The following is a 21,270-nucleotide window of genomic DNA, read 5'->3' on the forward strand; positions in this document are numbered from 1 at the left end:
TTTTATTTTTCCATTTTAAGTTTTTAACTCTTCACTCTATTTTAAAAGTTAAAACTACTAAAAAGAAAAGAAATCATGATATATTGATATGACGTTTGTGCTTCCCGCATTGAGGGGTATAGATAGCATGGTATTTGTGAAGTAGTTAATAATTTTGGAGGAGTCCAAAAATGTCACACACACAAAAAGTCTGGTGACGTGGCTAATTTAACAACTAGAAATCTCAAGGGGAGTGAGTGAGGAGTGAGATTTGAGAAGGAAGAGCGAGGTTGAAGTTTGGATGAGGAAGTTACAAAGAATATCATCAAATCCACCATGAATATGATGATGGGAGTTGGATCGTTACGATATCCTCCTCCTGGTCTTCCTCTTGTTCTGAGTGAGAGAGTATCCTCATCCAAGTGGAAGGTGCAGGTGGCATCTTCCTCTCCTCCTTCAACCACGGCCACGGTTACAGCAGAGGCTGATGTTGTTAGGATTTGGTTGAATTAGTCCTACATTGCTTAGGATAGCAAATGGAGTGGGTGGCCTAGGCTATAAATATGAGGCTAAGTTCTTCATTTGTTTTTGCACCAGTCAGAAACACTTTAAGCTTGTATCTGATTTTTCTTTTCCTCTGTACTCTTTGATTAGAGAGTGTTGTGAGGTGTAGTTAGATATTTGCTTTGAAAGAGTGTGGGTGTACTGGGGTGCCGGTGAGAGAAAGAAGTCTATGTGTTGTAACAATTTTCACATAGTGATATTCTCTGGTTGTCATTTGACAACGGCCGTGGTTTTTTCTCCGGTAATTGGAGTTTCCACGTTAAATTCTTGTGTTGTGATTGTGTCTATTTTATTTCTCTGTCAAAGGTGTTTTCTCAAGGGGGAATTGTGTCTTATTCCCAACAAGTGGTATCAGAGCTTCGGTTCGGTGGGATTTATTCTTAGTATGCTCTGTGGTTGCAGCCTAGTCTGATCTTCCACATCAAAAAAGAATTTTGTCCTGTAGCTTGAGGTTGATCTTTGGTTGCTGTTGTTGTTGCTGGAAGGCAGTGTGACTCTGTGAGAGTGCAGTTTGGAAAAGGTTCTGGCTAAGGAAAGACTTGGTATTTAAGTGTGTCCATTGTGACCCACCTCTCTTTCCTGGGGACCCTTCCTAGTGCACGGTCTACAGTTGAGTTATAATATTCCAGTATACGGTTGCAACAATGTCAGGATATTCAAGTGCTGTGAAGCTTGAAATAGAGAAATTTGATGGAAGAATCAATTTTGGCTTGTGGCAAGTACAAGTCAAGGATGTGTTGATACAATCAGGTTTGCACAAGGCGTTGAAGGAGAAGATCTCTGGTTGCTCTCTCTATGAGAGAAGATGATGTTCTCTAGAAGACAAGAAGTATCCTCATGGTATTACCGCACTGCCATGGATAAGGATGAGTTGTGGCAATCAGGTCCACAATTGCACACGGGCATTGGTTGGCGTTGAGATGCAAGGTGTGTGGCGGAGTTAGGTCGATGGCTGAAGAACTTCCAGGAAAAGCCAATTTGGAAGTTGCACCATGAATTTTCAGCAAGGTTTCGATCTGTACCAAGGCGAAATTCTTGGAGTGGTCTAATTCCAAGTGAGTATACTTTCATGGTGGAGTATGATAGTTCTCTGAACTATGATTGTCGGTATAGACAATGGCAGCAAAGAATTGTCGGTGTTGACAATGGAAGCTGAAGATGTGTGACTATTTCAATCAAGGTGGAGATTGTTAGGATTTGGTTGAATTAGTCCTACATTGCTTAGGATAGCAAATGGAGTGGGTGGCCTAGGCTATAAATATGAGGCTAAGTTCTTCATTTGTTTTTGCACCAGTCAGAAACACTTTAAGCTTGTATCTGATTTTTCTTTTCCTCTGTACTCTTTGATTAGAGAGTGTTGTGAGGTGTAGTTAGATATTTGCTTTGAAAGAGTGTGGGTGTACTGGGGTGCCGGTGAGAGAAAGAAGTCTATGTGTTGTAACAATTTTCACATAGTGATATTCTCTGGTTGTCATTTGACAACGGCCGTGGTTTTTTCTCCGGTAATTGGAGTTTCCACGTTAAATTCTTGTGTTGTGATTGTGTCTATTTTATTTCTCTGTCAAAGGTGTTTTCTCAAGGGGGAATTGTGTCTTATTCCCAACAGATGTTGTGGTGGTTGGGAGCGGGATAGGCGGACTGTGCTGTGCAGCACTTCTGGCAAGATACGAGCAGGATGTGGTTGTCGTCGAAAGCCATGACCAGCCCGGCGGGGCTGCCCATTCTTTTGATATCAAAGGCTACAAGTTTGACTCCGGTCCATCTTTATTCTCTGGATTGCAATCAAGGGGTCCTCAGGCTAATCCTCTTGCCCAGGTTCTAGATGCATTGGGCGAGTCTCTCCCATGTGCCACTTATGATTCATGGATGGTCTACATCCCCGAAGGTGAATTCTTGTCAAGGATAGGGCCTACGGAATTTTTTAAGGTGGAAGGAACTTGCATATTCATCTCATTCCTAGCTGCTTAATTTGTTTAGATTTCTACTAATTACCTCAGTTATTTGCAGGACCTTGAGAAGTATGCAGGTCCAAATGCTGTTCAAGAATGGAAGAAACTTCTGGTAAGTTCTAACATTCTGCTTTTCTATGCAAACAATGTTCGTGAGTTGATAAGATTAACAATAGAAAATTTTTATAACTTTCTTGACAGGATGCTGTACTTCCACTTTCAACAGCAGCAATGGCGCTTCCTCCTCTATCTATTCGAGGAGATTTGGGTGTTCTTTCGACTGTAGCAGCTAGATATGCTCCTTCTCTCATAAAATCCTTTGTTCAAATGGGACCTCAGGGTGCTCTTGGGGCCACAAAACTTCTCAGACCATTCTCGGAAGTACTTGATGGATTGGAACTGAAAGATCCTTTCATAAGGAATTGGATTGACCTACTGGCATTCTTGCTTGCAGGGGTCAAAACTAATGGTATACTCTCTGCTGAGATGGTAACTACTAAATGTTTCCTGCTATCACAAGAATTTTACCAATAACAGTTTTTTGTGTTGATGTCTAAACGGCTATTTTCCCCAAACTTTTCAGATTTATATGTTTGCAGAATGGTACAAACCGGGATGCTGTCTAGAATACCCCCTTGATGGAACTGCTGCTATTGTTGATGCTCTTATACGAGGACTCGAGAAATTTGGTGGACGGATTTCTCTTCGGAGTCATGTGGAAAAAATTGTTGTTGAAAGTGGCAGAGCCGTTGGAGTCAAACTGAGAAGTGGTCAAGTAAGTATATGACTAAAACAATAGGCGCAAAAGATCAACCTAAGGTAAACTGAGGTATATGGGTTTAATATTTATTATGCATTGTGCAGTTTATACGAGCTAAAAAGGCTGTTGTAAGCAATGCATCAATGTGGGACACTTTGAATTTGCTTCCTAAAGAAGTTATTCCAAAGTCTTACTCAGATAGGATTAAATCCACCCCTCAATGTGAATCGTTCATGCATCTCCATTTGGGATTTGATGCCGAGGTTTGCCAGCCTTTCTGTTTCTTATTTATTTTAAGCTTGAAGCTGTGGATAGCATTGTCAGTGTCACAAGTCACAACAATATTTTGGTTGAGCAGGGTATCCGCGATGATCTGGGGATTCATCACATAGTTGTAAATGACTGGGGAAGAGGTGTTGATGCTGACCAGAATGTAGTGCTGATATCAGTACCCAGTGTGCTTAGTCCTAATCTGGCACCCCCTGGGAAACATGTGTTACATGCTTATATGCCAGGAACTGAACCATTTGAGTTGTGGGAAGGACTTGATCGTACAAGTGCTGAATATAGAAAGCTCAAAGCTGAGAGATCAGAGGTAATGTGGAAAGCTGTGGAGCGAGTGCTTGGCGAAGGCTTCAAGAGGGAGAAATGTGAAGTGAAATTAGTTGGAAGTCCACTGACACATGAAAGGTTTCTTAGAAGGAACAGAGGAACATATGGACCAGCACTGCAAGCTGGCAAAGAAACCTTTCCTGGCCATTCAACACCCATCCCACATCTCTTCTGTTGCGGAGACTCCACCTTTCCTGGCATTGGGGTCCCAGCCGTTGCTGCCAGTGGCGCAATTGTAGCAAATTCGCTAGTTTCAGTGTCCCAACATTCCCAGTTGCTTGATGCAATAGGAATATGAAAACCACACATCATGATAGTCTTTGTCTCTTCCTTCTTCCATTGAGATGTTGTATTGTTGTATACTTGTAGTAATAGCCATTACTTGTATTAGAAATTTTAACTGCAGGGAGTAGAATCTCATCTCCTTTTACTGATACCAAATGCCTAACATCAGCATTCTTTCAATATTATTGCCTTGTTGGAGCTCATAGCATTGAAGACAATAAGAAAGTAACTAACGTGTATCATTTTGTATAAGGTTTTCATATACACAAAAAATAATATACCAATCTAAATAATATATCATTTCGTATTGATTATACAAAACATACTTAGAATGTGTTGGTGGATAATAATATTTTGTTTAGTATAAAGATGATTATGGAATATAGCCCTAAAATATCTAAATTTCTTTTTACCACTAATCAATATTAATGACTTCGTGCCGTAAATGAGTAACTTGATGCAGTTTGACGGACTTCTTGTGCGGGAGTTTTGTTTGGCTAGTAAAATTTGAAGACATGCAGCTCTGTCATCTTTCAATACAAAACTACTGGATGATTGCTACTTGATACTCATGCCCTGTGTTGAAAAACCAATCACTTGAATAAATTTTTTCTTCAAAGATATTGGAAGAAATAGATAAAACAAAAAATACAATGAAAAATGATTCCAATATTTGAATCATTTATTTGAAAGGGAAACCTAATTGAGGGGATAAAGAGATGAATCAAGTATAATCTGCCAAAACCAACTTGGAGTACATATAAGGATTCAGAAAATTCAACTCACATCAATTCCATGTTCCCAAATCCATGCTTTTATGTTCCCGTAATTACTCTAATTTTTTGTTTGAATTCATGATAGCAGTAGGTGGTGTTAGTCATTGCAATTTAACTTTTTTTTCTTTTTTATCATTGCTAGTGAAACGTATCAGGCCTGAGTTTAAGGAGGAAGAAGAGAGTTTGAGAAGAGTGTAGAAGATTCTGATTTGTGATTATTGAACCAACTGCAGAGAGAGACTTATTACACTGTATTTATAGACAAGGATTAGTCTAACTAACTTGTCCTAGCTGGCACAGTTATAACAAACTCTAAGCACTTCCAATTACACTTAGCAGACTGATATAACTCCAACTACATCTTACTGTTATCAGCTAGAAAATCAAGTGTAAAATTTGGTATTGAATAAGATGCAAAACTTGCAAATCAAGGTTCAATAGTTGAATTCATCAAAACACCATATCACATAAACAATGGCAAATCAAGAAACAAACTGATCCATCCAAATTCCTTTATGTATTATGTTTATGCTGATTGTAATGTGCAAACATGGAGAAAAATACAATGAGACTTAGACAATTTTCTTCAAATATTGACAATTTTCAAGTCTGATTAAGGTCCAAATTTGATGCAATAGCTGATGAAAAGAAAGCAAGCAATTTCAAAGGAAATAACATACAAAGATGCATCAAATCCTTTTACGCAGTGCACATATTACAATTTGTTACGTATTTGAAATGTTGTATGTCCAAGATCTAAAAATGGTCAAAACGTAAATCAAGCCTTGCATATGAATATATGATTGTTTTCAATTTCCAACTCAGTAATTTTTTTACTTTATCACTTTACTAACTTTTCATTTTAAAAGATTTTTTTATATACAATTTTGCTAGGAAATAAAAAAGGTTTGCTTCTTCTGTGTGCCAGTTTCGATCCAAGGACCTTATGGTTAAGAGCAATGCTAATAACCCTCAAGTTACTTGGGAAATTGGCTAGGAAATCAAAAAGGTCCAGCTAACTCTTTTTAACTTTTTACTGGACTGGATCCCACAGCCCATTTCACCGTACAAACAAAATGCAACATCCCAATTTAACTACAGTGAATCAAATTAACCCTAATAAACCCCACCTTTCACCGTGTGACTGAAGAATCATCCAAAATCCCCAAAGTGCAGCGCCTCCCTCCCACCTTCGTCGTGTGCCTCCACTCCGTTCCAACTGAGAGACACCGCCGGGGTCAGACGCTCAGCGGCATGTCATGGTCGCGGCGTCGTCGAAGCAAAATCCTAATCTGCAGCGCCTCCTTTCCACCTTCGTCGTGCGCCTTCCCTGCCCGCGCAGTCGATCCAGGCCGCTCCGTTCCGTTCCAACTGCGAGACATCGCCAGGGTCAGACGCTCGGCGAAGCCCGCCGCTGCTGCATGTCGTCGTCGCCCCACTGAAGCTCGAAGGTCCCTCACGTGTTCTGCCCCAACGGACTCTGCGTCAGACTCCTCCTGGTGGCGCCATGAAGCATCTTTGAAAGCACTCCTCCGTAAGAATTTCTGAATTCATGGGTGTTGCTTGATCTTGGCACGAATATAGTGGATGTTACATGATTTTGTATCAGAATATATCATGACACATTTATATAATGTATTTTTTGAATTATTGGATGTTACATACTAGTACAATAAAGAGTTTGATTGTAGAATTTGAATTGAATTTTCTCAATTACTAGTTTATTTTTAAATTGGCAAAAAATGAGTGAAAACAGAGTCTCAATGTGATAGTTTTTTTTTTCTCAGAATAAAATTAGATTCAATTGTGGTGAATATAGGGCGATGAACCTGATGAACCATGATGTATTGCTTCTCTTTTCGGTAACGGTAAATAGGATCATGTGGGAGGACACGTCGATAACGGTAAATATCATTTTACCTTTTTTCTCGTCTCGCTTCTCTTTTCGGCAACACAATTGGGGTGGTTTTATAATCTGTAAATATCCGCTTTTTGGAAGTTATTCACATAAGGAAAAATTATGACGTAAGTAAATTGAATCTGTCGAACAACATAGAGCAATTCACATAAATTTAATCACCTTTACAACATACCTACTTGGACATCCAACCAACGCCTAACATGATAAAAAATATATACACAAATAATTTGGGGAAAAAGGTGTCTCATCTCACAGTGTTTAGTTAATTTAATCCTAGTTAATTTAATCCATTGTGAATGTGTTGTTAAATTTCAAACCTTGCACAACCTAGTTAAGCATCTACATGTAGAATCAACTCAATAGGATATATTCAAAATGAGATTGAGTACATTCAGCATTTAAAAACATTGCGCAGAGGATATATTCAAAATGAGATTGAACACATTCAGCATTTAAAAACATTGCGCAGCGGGAGCATGCAGATTCCACCAATTCAACGAAAAAGCACTAATATAGAAACCAAATACCATCAACTTTTTAAATATTCAATGGAGAACAAAGAACATGGAAAACAAATAGCATACACTTTTTTTTAGTAGAAAAGAAAAAGAATTATTAGACAAATTTAACAGTCCAATTTATCAAAACAGTAATATCCAATCTCTATGCACATGCCTCTCAGCAAGTGGAGCAACATCAAGTGACTAACAATTGCATCGACTTATAATCACCACAATTGAACCTAAAAAACCAACGCACTGAAGACTCCGTATTTACACATTTTTGGCCAATTCAAAAAAAAACTAGAAATTGACAAAATCCAATTCAAGTCCTATAATCAAATCTCTAATTGTAGTCAGAAGTAACATCCAATAATTCGAAAAACAGATTATATGGTTAGTGTTGCCACCCCTATATATACATATAATTTCCTAGTGTTTTTTCAAATTTGAATTATTTAATTTTGTTTTTAAAACAAGTTCTAATTTCTTATTTTTATTTTTATGATCTAGGTTTTATGAATTGAAGGATTTAAGGGGAAGTATGCACGGTCAATGACATTATCCGCTTATGTATAATGGAGGAAGAATTTAAAAATAAATGATTTGTAAGGTTGTTATAATATTTAAAAAAAAAAGTAAAATGTATTAGTAATGCTAACATGTTGAATTTGAAAAATGTTGACCTAGCATTTGTATTGCAATCAATGATATCAAGATTAGTATTATTGTGTAATTAGGAATTTAAATAAAAAGGCTTAATTATTTGAAGTAATTAAAGATTATAGATAAACTAAATTTAAAACTTACTCAACTAATGATTTTACAGTAGAGTTGTGTAATATATAAAATCTTTAAATCAATTGAATAATAAAATGTTGAATGGCAATTGTAATTATCGTAGTAGTACCTATAAGTTGACATAGAACCATCATTTCTTGAGATAAGTGGTAATAATATATAACATTGGGTTTTTTATTTTTTATTTTTTGACAGTGTATGATATGATGATATAAATATTTGTTCGAGTATTATGATTTATATGCTGTAAATAAATAATTATTCTTTTATTAATATTTTAGCATATATTATTTCATTAATCATTCATTTTAAAATCATAAATTTTTATTTCGTTTGAATATAATTTTTTAATATCAATAAATTATTTATATTTGTTAATTTATAATTTGATAGTTGTATTTATGTTTTATTTTTCAAGAATAATAATAGTTTCTTTTGTTTTTTTTTTAAGTATATCTGATAGAAGCAAAATTTTAAAAAGTACGTATAATTTTTTGTTTTTATTTCATTTATTTTACTAGGAATTCCACTAGAATAATGTACAGTTTACTGAAACAAATAATAAATTGTGACAAAATTATGTTTCATTATATAATATGAATTTAATTATACATTTGTTTAAAATTTTACTGCAAAGCATGATGATTTTTGGATCTTAAAAGTCAAAGCAAAATAATAGTATTGAATATTTAGTGATACTCATATATTATAAGTTTTTTGTGAAATTAATAGTCTATTTATGATTAGTATTTTACAAATTAGTGTTAAAAAATGTAAACACTGAACAATCAAAATACAAGTTAAAAGGATTTGCTTTCTATAAATCTTATGGTGCCTAATTCGATAGAGTAACATAAAAAGTAAATTATTTTACTTTATTTATCTTATACAATAATATATATTTAATATTTACTATTGCAAATTTGATTGAAATAATACGAATTTACACATTGTGACTATTATTGGAATTTGATACTTTGCTGGAGGTTAATAATTTTTGCTAATATAGATTTAAGTTGTAGATACCAAATTATATGGAGCAACCAATATTTGAATTTTTTGACTAATATTTCATAGGCTAATGTTTACGGTATGTAAATTTAAGATATAGCTAAAAAATAATTAATCTTTTATTATTGTAAGGATATAAAGTTTATTATAATGAAGAGTAAAATCTTACTGTCATTATTTGTTAAATATATACTTAGAATGTGTTAGTGTAATAATTTTGTTTAAATTTTTGTTATATTGGGATGAAAATCATGAAATTTTGTAAAATGACAAGGTAACCAACTCTCAATATAGAGCAATATACTTTTGTATTGTATATAAAAATCCAACTTTAAAATTAATAAATTAGTCTTTAATTTTATATATATATATTAAACTATAATAAAATAAAACGATCATTTAGTTCATAATATTTTGAGAAATTAAAAATTATTCAATTATATTTAGAAGATAATTTTATTGTTGGATTATTTTGTCTTAAAATTCTAAACATACTATCTTAATTCATATTTTTATTCTATTAGAATAGTTTTATCTTTTAAAAGTAGGTTTGATTAGAAAGTAGTAATGAGATATTGAGATATAAAAATTAACTATATTTTGAATAATATTTTAAACCAATTCTTAAAAAAGTTTTAGTCGCACATCTTAATACTTGTCAAATTTTAATTACTAAATTAGTCTCGAAATTTTTATTGCATCAAACGAATTAATCCTGATATTACAGATTGTCATCTTTATTAAATAATAATACGAAATGATTTGTCCAATTTTTTACCAAAATTGAATGTGAATATCGATTTGTTAAGGACTACATTATCCAACTAAAAATTCTTTGAAAATTGATTTGGGATATTATTCTTATATATATATATATATATTTTTTGTTTAAATAACACAAAATAATATTTAACATAATATTTAATATTAAACTAATATAACTTAACTATTTTTGTCTGAAAACAGAAAAAATTAACAAAAAGGAGAAAAATCACAACAGAAAAAGCAGGGGTAAATGACCAGATTCACTGTTCATGGCACGGTTAAGAATCTGTCCGAGCTTCTGGAAGGGTCAAGCCATCAGAGTACTTACTATTGTTTAATAATGCAAATCTGCATACTGCAAGTCTGGCCATAAAATATGCAGCGTGCTTGGCGGTTTATTTGAAAAAGAGCAACTTCAGCCCTCCATTTCCAATTGAAGGCATCATGCATTTTGTATTTTTTGTTTATTAATTACTTCATGTTCCGAGCTGGTGGTGCACATTTTTCTTTTATATTCTGAATCCAACAATAACAATTACATTGAATTGGCCTCGTGCGTTGCACACAAAATTATACCACTATTTAAAGAAAAAGTCTTCGTTCAAAGTCTGGTGAAATGGAACCGCACACCAGTCACTACTCAAAAAGAATTGAATTTGAATTTATAGTAATTGTTGGCAGCCCGGCACATGCCACATCATGCATTGACTTGCTGATGGACGAATGGAATTATCACATGAAATGGAGGAAGGATGGAAGAAAAATGAGCTACGCTTTTTCTTCAAGAAAGCATCATATCATAGACTTGCCGGTCTGTGTGTTCAATTAAGTCGCAGTGTAGATTTGACCAAGTTGGTAGATGATAAATGATAATCAATTAATAATGCTAAAGACAGTCAAAGATACCCTACTGGAGATCGTTCTTGATTCTGATACCATGTGAATCGGGATTAAGAAAATTAAGTACATGCTTTGACACGTAAAGGAAGTTGCATTTTCTAATAGTTTAATTTAAGAAATCTGATCTGATGTGATCTGCAAAATTTATTATTTAAAAGTATAACTTAAAAATATATAGATTATTAAACTAAAAGAATTTAGCTGATGGCTAAAAATATTGACCAAAAAGATAAATTCTACATACCCTTAAATTTTTCTCTTAACTGGTTTTTAGTTATTAACTTTTGCCTATATAAAGGCAAGCAAATGTACCATAGCTATATGTGGCATGAATGAAAAATGCTTTGAGTTAGTACTGAAACTACATCCTCTGTCTTCTTAAGAGTGTTGGTGAGTTTGAGAGAAAAATATCAGTGTCATTTATGTGAATGAGCGATCTTGGTCCAATTAATTGAGAGTTCGAACTTTTACAAAAACTATCATCAAAGCGGCCATTCCTTCCTTCCTTCATTCATTCATTCATTCATTCATTCATTGTAATATCCAATGCATACCATCAATATGATGATGGGAGCTGCAACGTTTCGATATCCTGCTCTTGCTCCTCCTCTTGCTCCAAGTGGGAGATTATCCACAGCCAAGTGGAAGGTGCAGGTGGCATCTTCCTCTCCTCCTTCATCCACGGCCACGGCAGAAGCTGATGTTGTGGTGGTTGGCAGTGGGATAGGCGGACTGTGTTGTGCAGGACTTCTGGCAAGATACGAGCAGGATGTGCTTGTTGTCGAAAGCCATGACCGCCCCGGCGGGGCTGCCCATTCTTTTGATATCAAAGGCTACAAGTTTGATTCCGGTCCATCTGTATTCTCTGGCTTGCAATCAAAGGGTTCTCAGCCTAATCCTCTTGCCCAGGTACTATTTCCCTTGCTTCATCTCCTTTGTTCAAGATATAACTATTCACGTGTCTCTATCTAATTGCCTAAACTTTTAGAATAAGTGGTTTTATAACATTCTTTTACTACCTTGCTTGGGACTTCTCAGTTCTCAGTTTGCTTTTATGGCTTCAGGTTCTAGATGCATTGGGCGAGTCTATCCCATGTGCCACTTATGATTCATGGGATGTTTACATCCCTGAAGGTGACTTCAGGTTTCGAGTAGGGCCTACGGAATTTTTGAAGGTGGAAGGAACTTGCATACTCATCTCATTCCTTGCTGTTTTTTTGTGTTTTGATTTCTGCTTATCAGCTCAGTTATTTGCAGGACCTTGAGAAGTATGCAGGACCAAATGCTGTTCAAGAATGGAAGAAACTTATGGTGAGTTCTAACATTCCGCTTTTCCATGCAAATAATGTCCAAGAGTAGGTAGACATGCTTGACAACATAGAAAATTTGTGATTTCCTTGACAGGATGCCATACTTCCACTTTCAACAGCAGCAATGGCGCTTCCTCCTCTATCTATTCGAGGAGATTTTGGCGTTCTTTCGACAGCAGCAGTTAGATATGCTCCTTCTCTCATAAAATCATTTGTTCAAATGGGGGGACCTTTTGGGGCCAAAAAACTTTCCAGACCATTCTCGGAAATACTTGATGGATTGGACATAAAAGACCCTTTCATACGGAATTGGATTGACCTATGGTCATTCATATTTTCAGGGTTGAAAACTAATGGTGTAATCTCACAAGAGATGGTAACTACCAACTACTACACATGAAATTTTATATTTATATATCATTCCATTTGCACATCAGCTTCTTGCTACCACAAGAAGTTTCTAGGATGTTCATGAATCAAATCCGATCCGCAGTGTTTATTCGAATCTGATTCGAAAATTGTGGGTATGGATCCGATCCGCAAGGCTATCGGATCGAATCGGATCAGATTTGCACACTAATAGGATCGGATCGCGGATTTTGTATAGGTATCTGCATATCCGCAAAAATAAAGAAATTAATAAGTAAATATTCTTTTTATGTTTTATTTCAACTAATAATTATCATATATGTAGTATTATTTTAGTTTATTATTTAACAAAAATATGCTTAATATTATTTTAAGAGTAAACATATTTAAAATAATAAAAAAATGAATTTTATTGATATTTTTTAATAAAAATAAGTTTTTAAAAATATTTTTGTGTTTGCGGATATATCGATATCCAATCCGATCCGAAAATGTGCAGATCGGATCGGATCCAAGCTTAAAAACTTCGGATATTGGATCCAATCCGATATGATAATTTTAGTACGGATCAGATCAAAATTTTGGCCATATCCGATCCGATCCACGTTCACCCCTAGAAGTTTCCTTACCAAACGTTTAGTATGACTAAATGGGTTAATACTCAATTTGGCCCATGAAATTTGAAGTCGAATTTAATTTAATCTTTAAAATTCCCCAAAATTTACAATTGTAACTCACATTAACCCTTTGGCTAATCTCCATTAACGACGTGTTGATTTGATATATTAATTTGTTGCGATTTAGATTCTTCGTTCAGGTTCCATATGATCAGGACTTATTAGAGCTCTAGAAGCTTGATTGTTGCTCCCAGAGCCGCAAAATTTTCAAATTGAACTTGTTATTGTCATTTTCATGAGAATGTTGGGGAGCCATCAAGCTTCTAAGCGGTTTAGTAGGTCTCAATCACATGAAATCCAGGCAAAGAGTCCAAATCTTAACAAGTTAACGTGCAAAATCAACATGTCATTCACAGAAATCAGCTCAAGGGTAAGCATGAATTACTATTATAAATTTTGAGGGCAAAATTGAGTCAATCGTAATTTTAGAAATTAATCTGAATTCGAACTCAAATTTTAGGAGTTAAATTGAGTATTAACTAATGACTAATAGAAGATTGATCCGTCATTTATCGTAAATCTTCATCTTCTAAGCAATAGTAACACTGCTGGTTGAAACTTGAAACATTAATTTACCAATAACAGTTTCTTGTATTGATGCCTGAATGGTTATTTTCCCCCAAATTTTCAGGTGTATATGCTTGCAGAATGGTACAAACCAGGAAGCTGTCTAGAATTCCCCAATCATGGAAGTGCTGCTATTGTTGATGCTCTTGTAAGAGGACTCGAGAAATTTGGTGGACGGATTTCTCTTCGGAGTCATGTGGAAAAAATTGTTGTTGAAAACGGCAGAGCCATTGGAGTCAAGCTGAGAAGTGGTCAAGTAAGTATATGACTAAAAGAAAAGGCATAAAGATCAACCTAAGTAAGGTAAACTGGGGTTGTTGGATATGATATATTGATATATATTATTCATTGTGCAGTTCATACGAGCTAAAAAGGCTGTTGTGAGCAATGCATCAATGTGGGACACTTTGCGTTTGCTGCCTAAAGACGTTATTCCGAAGTCTTACTCGGATAAGATTAAAACCACCCCTCAATGTGAATCGTTCATGCATCTCCATTTGGGAATTGATGCTGAGGTTGGCCTGCCTTTCTGTTTCTGATTTATTTTTCACTTGAATCTATGGATAGCATTGTTAGTGTGACAAGTCACAACTCACAACAATATGTTTGGTTGAGCAGGGTATCCGCGACGATCTGGGGATTCATCACGTAGTTGTAAATGACTGGGAAAGAGGTGTTGATGCTGAACAGAATGTAGTGCTGGTATCAGTACCCAGTGTACTTAGTCCTGATATGGCACCACCTGGGAAACATGTGTTACATGCTTATATACCAGGAACTGAACCATTCGAGTTATGGGAAGGACTTGAACGTACGAGTCCCGAATACAGAAAGCTCAAAGCTGAGAGATCAGAGGTAATCTGGAAAGCTGTGGAGCGAGTGCTTGGCGAAGGCTTCAGGAGGGAGAAATGTGAAGTGAAGTTAGTTGGAAGTCCACTGACACATAGAAGGTATCTTAGAAGGCACAGAGGAACATTTGGGCCAGCACTGGAAGCTGGCAAAGAAAGCTTTCCTGGCTCTTCAACTCCCATCCCACAGCTCTTCTGTTGTGGAGACTCCACCTTTCCTGGAATTGGGATCCCTGCCGTTGCTGCCAGTGGTGCAATTGCAGCAAATTCATTAGTTTCAGTGTCTCAACATTCCCAGTTGCTTGATGCAATTGGTATATGAAAACCGCACAACATGAGAGTCTTTGTGTCTTCCTTCTCAATTGAGATATTGTATTGTTTAATTATTGTGTGTATCTATTAGAAATTTTAGCTACAGGGAATAAAATCTCAGCTCCTTTTACCAAAGACCAAATGCCTAAACATCTGCATTCTTTCAATATTGTTGCCTTGTTGGAGCTAATAGCATTAAAGACAATAAGAACATAACTAGCATGTGCCTCAATCAAGGTATCAGATAACAATTCAAGGAAATACAATTAAAATAAATACCAATCTGAATAATGTATCAATTTTTTATTGATTAGCAATATAAAACATACATAGGTATAAAGATGATAATGGAATATCACCCCAAAATATCAAAATTTCTTTTTACCACTAATCAATACTAATGGCATGGTGCCTTTTTATTTCATAAGCTTCTTTCCCTAAATGAGTAACCTCATGCAGTTTCGTGTGCGTGAGTTTCCTATTTTTTGGTTGAAGGGTTGTAGCTGCCAGCATTGATTTCTAAGAATATAACCCAACCCAACTCTCATTTTGGCTTTTGCTTCAAGAGTCCAGAAAGGGAAGCACAGTGAGTTGACTTAAAATCGCATTTCTCACAACAGGAGTTCAGCAGTTCAATAGGTTTCATGCACCTACACATTATGAAAGCAGATATGACAAACTTCCAACAACTCAGTGCTAACTAAAATATTACTGGATGATTGCTACTTGACACTCATGCCCTGTGTTGAAAAACTTTTAAAGTTTATAAATATGTAGCTCGTTTTGGTTCTCAGATTTATTTCATATGCATTTGTCTCTCAAAAAGGTTTGACAAGAACCCTAAACCATTTCCATGTTCAAGCAACGTTACTGGAAGCATACCTTTGAGGGAGAAAGTTATTCTTGGATAGGCAAGCTTGAATGTCGCAGGCCTCTTTCTTGCAGGGCTCCTTGCTCGGCTGCGGCATCTCTCTCTGTCTCTTTCTTAATTCTTCTCCTGCTGCCTTCGTTAATCAGGACTATAGTTTTCTTTTCGACTCTATTCTATGTTCCCAAATTGATCCTCAATAACTGCGGTCTCCCCGTCTACGCCTCTACGGGTTGCGTTATTCTATTGTGTTTTTATTTTACACGCAAAATTACACCGCACACTCCATTTGTATTCGGCGTCACGGCGGAATAGAGAAGACTGAGAAGTCATACATTAATAATTGATTTTTATAATTAACTAATCATGCTGTTGTGAAACAACTAAATAAATAAGGAAGATAAAATTATAAAATAATGTAATATAATTACATAGTTTTAATAATAATATTCACAATGATAATTATCTCAATATAATAAGAATGATTAATATATCTACTAATATTATATGTTATACTATATGAATAGAAAAGATAAAAGAATTTTGTACGTAGAAAGAGAGAAAAGATTTTGTATTTGTATTGTGTGTAAAATGTATCTGACGATGCTTGCTATTTATACATGTAAAGTGATTCCACTTTCAACCTTCATTTATTGTTTTTTATCTTGTAAAGAGATTCATTCAGTCTTGAGAATGATATCCACCTAAGCCATACGTGGTCATCCATCTTTATCACAACACTCATCTTTGGATGACCATTTAGGATTATTGTCTCGTTAAAACCTTACTAAAGAAAAACCTAGTGGAAAAAAACCTTAGTGAAGAAAAAAGAGTACAATATCCTTTAGTGATGGGGACTGCCTCATTAAAAACCTTGTCAAGAAAAACTCATTGGGAAAAAAACTTGACCAAAGGAAAAAGAGTACAGCCACCCCCCTCTTGCCGACATCATTTAATGTCTCAAAATCGGCGTATCCCAATTTCATGTACCAATCTTTTAAAGGAGGATTTTGGGAGTGACTTTGTAAATAAATCTGTCAGATTATCACTTGAGCGGATATGTTGGATATCGATTGTCCCTTGATTTTGAAGATCATGAGTGAAGAAGAATTTGGGAGAAATATGCTTTGTTCTATCACCTTTGATGTATCCACTTTTAAGTTGTGCAATGCATGCTGTATTATCTTCAAACAAGACAGTTGGAGCTATCTTATGGTCAATCAGTCCACATGATGACAGAATATATTGGATCAAACTCCTGAGCCAAAAACACTCACGACTAGCTTCATGTATCGCGAGTATTTCAGCATGATTAGAGGAGGTTGCTGCTATCGTATGTTTCGTGGACCTCCATGATATAGTTGTACCATTATATGTGAATAGGTATCCTGTTTGAGATCTTCCTTTATGTGGATCAGACAAGTAGCCAGCATCTGCATAGCCAACTAGTTGTGACTTGGATCCATAGGGATAAAACAATCCCATATCAACCATTCCATGAAGATATCAAAAGATTTGCTTGATTCCGCTCTAATGTCTTCTGGTTGGAGAGGAACTATACCTTGCTAGTAAGTTCACAGCAAATGATATATCGAGTCGTGTATTATTAGCAAGATACATTAGCGCTTCAATAGCACTAAGATATGGTACTTCTGGACCAAGAATATCTTCATTTTCTTTTTTAGGACGGAATTGATCCTTCTCCACATCCAAAGATCTTACGATCATTGGGGTACTCAAGGAATGTGACTTATCCATATAAAATCTTTTCAAGATCTTTTCTGTGTATGTTGTTTGATGAATAAAGATCCCATTTTTTATATGCTCGATCTGCAGGCCGAGACAAAATTTAGTCCTTCCAAGATCCTTCATCTCAAACTCTTCTTTTAGAGTTTTTATAATTGTTGGAATCTCTTCAGGAGTCCCAATGATATTTAAATCATCAACGTACACAGCAATTATAATGAACCTAGATGCAGATTTCTTTATGAAGACACATGGACAAATATCACCATTCTTGAATCCATTTTTGGCCAGATACTCAATAAGACGATTATACCACATTCGTCCAGATTGCTTTAGACTGTATAAAGATCTTTGCAATTTAACTGAGTATAACCCTTGTGAATATTCATTGGATGGTTTAGATATCTTTAGTCCTTCAGGGACTTTTATATAGATATCCCGATCTAATGAGCCGTATAAATAGGCTGTTACCACATCCATTAAATGCATATGCAGTTTATGATATGCAGATAAACTGACCAAATAACGCAATGTTATCGCATCCACTACAGGGGAATACGTTTCTTCATAATCTATACCTGGCCTCTGAGAAAAATCTTGTGCTACAAGTCGAGCTTTGTAGCGTACAACTTCATTTTTCTCATTTTGTTTTCTCACAAATACCCATCGGTATCCAACAGGTTTTACATCTTCTGGTGTACGGACTACAGGTCCAAAGACTTCACGTTTTCCAAGTGAGTCTAATTCAGCCTTCATGGCTTCTTTCCATTTTGACCAATCATTCCTTTGTCGACATTCTTTGACTGATCTTGGCTCAAGATCCTTACTTTCATGCATGATATTTAGTGCCACATTATATGCAAATATTTCATTGACAATTGTCTTATTTCGGTTCCATTTCTTTCTTGTAAAGACATAATTTATCGAGATCTTGTCATTTTCACAATTTTCAGGTACCTGAACGTCTTTTAGCGTTAAAACTATATCAGAATTTTGGACAACTGCAGGTGTCTTTACTATGTCTTTTTCAACAGGAATCGTATTTACCTCTTTTCTCTTTCAAGGATTTTTGTCTTCGGAACTGACAAGCCTGCCACGTTTCTGGCGTGTATTTGCTTCGGTGGAAATTTGTCCAACTGGGACATCAATTCGAATTGGAACATTTTCTGTTGGTATATACGACTTGGTTATCCTCTTTGTATCAGAAAATGCATCAGGCAATTCATTTGCTATTCTTTGCAAATGTATAATCTTTTGAACTTCTAGTTCACATTGCCCTGATCGAGGATCTAAATGCATCAACGATGATGCATTCCAATTAAGTTCCTTTTCAGGAAGCTTATTCTCTCCCCCTAATGTTAGGAACTTTGATTCATCAAAATGACAATCCGCAAACCAGACTTTAAATACATCTTCAGTTTGTATCTCAAGATACCTCACTATAGAGGGAGAATCATATCCAACATATATCCCCAATTTTTTTTGGAGTCCCATTTTGGTGCGATTAGGTGGTGCAATGGGAACATATATCGCACACCCGAATATTCTTAAATGGGAAACATTTGGCTGCTGGCCAAATGCTAATTAAATAGGAGAGAACTGATGGTAACACGTTGGCCTCAAACGAATAAGTGCTGCGGCATGTAAAATAGCATGCCCCAAACTGAGGTTGGGAGATTTGTTCTCATAAGCAAGGGTCTAGCAATTAATTGGAGGCGTTTAATAAGCGATTCTGCTAACCCATTTTGTGTGTGAACATGAGCTACTAGATGTTCAACACTTATTCCATTAGCCATACAATAAGCATCAAAAGCTTGGGAAGTAAATTCACCAGCATTATCAAGACGAATTGCTTTAATTGGATTTTCTGAAAATTGTGCTTTTAATTGAATAATTTGAGCCAATAATCTCGCAAACGCTAGGTTGCGAGAAGATAATAAGCACACATGTGACCATCTCAAAGATGCGTCTATTAGGACCATAAAATATCTAAAAGATCCACATGGTGGATAAATAGGTCCACATATATCACCTTGAATCCTTTCTAGAAATTCAGGGGACTCAAATCCAATCTTTACTGGTGATGGCCTTAAAATTAACTTTCCCTGAGAACATGTAGCACAACAAATTCACTAGTTTTAAAAATCTTATGGTTCTTTAGTGAATGTTCATGGGAGTTTTCAATAATTCTCCTCATCATGGTTGTTCTCGGATGAACCCAATCGGTCGTGCCAAGTTATGAATTCATTTAGGTTAGTAAACTTCTGGTTTACAGTGGCATGTGATTCAATTGCACTAATCTTGTTATAATACAACCCAGATGAAAGTGAGGGTAATTTTTCTAATATAACTTTCTTATTTGAATCATGAGTTGTGATACATAAGTACTCATGATTTTCCTTATTCATAGTCTCAATATGATATCTATTTCGGCGAATATCTTTAAAACTCAACAAGTTTCTTCGACACTTGGTAGACAATAGTGCATTATTTATTATGAATTTTGTTCCTCCGGGAAACAAAATTATAGCTCTTCCGGAGCCTTCTATCACATTGCCTGAGCCAATAATAGTATTAACACATTTTTCTTTTGACACCAAATGGGTAAAATATATATCACTTTTGAGAATAGTGTGCGAACTTGCCCTATCCGTAAGGCATACATCTTCATTATATATCCTTGACATTCTCTTCAAAGACAAATAATAATAAAATGAGTAGTGTTCATACCCAGGGTCGAGCTACCCGACCCGGGATGTTCTACAGACAAAGCGACTGACCTCTTCAGGTCAGATCAATTCGACCTCTTCTCAAAGAGCTCGGCCAAGTCACGAGAAAGCCCAAACAAAGGGCCCAAATAGAGGAACACGCCCCAGATCCTAAGGCAGCCCAAGCCTATAAGAGAAGGGCGGTTCCCTTGAAGATAAGATGACCTCACTCAAAAGATAAAGATAAGATAAGATAACTAACTTATCTTATCCAAAAGGTCACTCCACACCATTATAAATACACTGGAGCACCCAGGTATAACGCATACTCTGATTCTACTCAATACCTGCTTAATACCCTTGCTAACTTAACTATCGGAGTCCCTTGCAGGTACCCCCACCCTCCGGGGACAAAGGATCAGCACCATCACCAAGTCCAACAAGTCGGACACGGCGGCTCCAGCCACCATCATCAAGTCCGACACAACAGTTCCGACCAGCACAGAAGATCTCATCCGAGATCGACCTACAGTTTCAGGTAACCCTCGAAACATTGGCGCTGTTGCCGGGGACCTAGAAGTCATCCCATCACCATGGCGGACGACCATGACAACGACCACGATTCAGGTCTGGAGGATCGGACACCGCACAAAAACGCGGATGTCACGCTGCAAAACACTCCGGAAACCAACAAAGACAAAGACTCACCAAATTCAGGGGCAATAGAAGCGCTCCTGGATCGTCTAAAACAACTGGAAAAAGAAACCCAACAACAACGGGAAATTGGAAAAGATCTCCAAAGAGAGGTGCGGCGACGTCAGGAGTTGGAAGAAAAACTACAGCAATTAGAAGCCGATCTCAAATCAAAAGCCCCGCGGGCTAATCTCGAGGAAAATTCACACAAAGAGCAAGACCCTTTCACCCGGGAAATCATGAAAACCAAAATTCCAAAAGACTTCAAACTACCGGATATGACCCTGTATGATGGCACCACGGATCCCAACCATCACCTCAGCAACTTCAGAAGTAGAATGTACCTCAC

The 21,270-nt window shown here is 36.1% G+C and overlaps 3 protein-coding genes and 2 long non-coding RNA genes across 5 annotated transcripts; 3 read left to right on the forward strand and 2 right to left on the reverse strand.

Annotated features, from left to right (window-relative positions):
• The first annotated feature begins 150 nt into the window (after positions 1-150).
• On the forward strand, positions 151-4,329 carry LOC112766254 (prolycopene isomerase, chloroplastic). Its single transcript, XM_072201916.1, has 7 exons — positions 151-468; positions 2,150-2,469; positions 2,551-2,604; positions 2,694-2,981; positions 3,076-3,267; positions 3,357-3,515; positions 3,611-4,329. The coding sequence occupies exons 2-7, from the start codon at positions 2,410-2,412 to the stop codon at positions 4,160-4,162; spliced, it is 1,305 nt and encodes a 434-aa protein (XP_072058017.1). The 5' UTR covers positions 151-468; positions 2,150-2,409; the 3' UTR covers positions 4,163-4,329.
• Positions 4,330-4,370: 41 nt separating this feature from the next.
• LOC140175028 (uncharacterized) lies at positions 4,371-6,335 on the reverse strand. Its single transcript, XR_011865192.1, has 2 exons — positions 6,056-6,335; positions 4,371-4,725 (listed from the first exon to the last, which is right to left on the reverse strand). It is a non-coding gene; the product is annotated as an uncharacterized lncRNA (long non-coding RNA).
• Positions 6,321-8,160, forward strand: LOC112706976 (uncharacterized). The gene is made up of 3 exons (XR_003155935.3): positions 6,321-6,459; positions 6,745-6,829; positions 7,860-8,160. It is a non-coding gene; the product is annotated as an uncharacterized lncRNA (long non-coding RNA).
• Positions 8,161-11,046: 2,886 nt separating this feature from the next.
• LOC112706982 (prolycopene isomerase, chloroplastic) lies at positions 11,047-15,041 on the forward strand. The gene is made up of 7 exons (XM_025758529.3): positions 11,047-11,732; positions 11,888-11,998; positions 12,081-12,134; positions 12,228-12,509; positions 13,811-14,002; positions 14,103-14,261; positions 14,365-15,041. The coding sequence occupies exons 1-7, from the start codon at positions 11,370-11,372 to the stop codon at positions 14,914-14,916; spliced, it is 1,713 nt and encodes a 570-aa protein (XP_025614314.1). The 5' UTR covers positions 11,047-11,369; the 3' UTR covers positions 14,917-15,041.
• Positions 15,042-15,190: 149 nt separating this feature from the next.
• Positions 15,191-16,017, reverse strand: LOC112706994 (uncharacterized). Its single transcript, XM_025758536.3, has 2 exons — positions 15,789-16,017; positions 15,191-15,556 (listed from the first exon to the last, which is right to left on the reverse strand). The coding sequence occupies exons 1-2, from the start codon at positions 15,872-15,874 to the stop codon at positions 15,451-15,453; spliced, it is 192 nt and encodes a 63-aa protein (XP_025614321.1). The 5' UTR covers positions 15,875-16,017; the 3' UTR covers positions 15,191-15,450.
• Between the last annotated feature and the right edge of the window lie 5,253 nt (positions 16,018-21,270).

Source organism: Arachis hypogaea, chromosome 1 (genome assembly GCF_003086295.3).
Source record: "Arachis hypogaea cultivar Tifrunner chromosome 1, arahy.Tifrunner.gnm2.J5K5, whole genome shotgun sequence".
NCBI classification, from domain to species: Eukaryota; Viridiplantae; Streptophyta; class Magnoliopsida; order Fabales; family Fabaceae; genus Arachis; species Arachis hypogaea.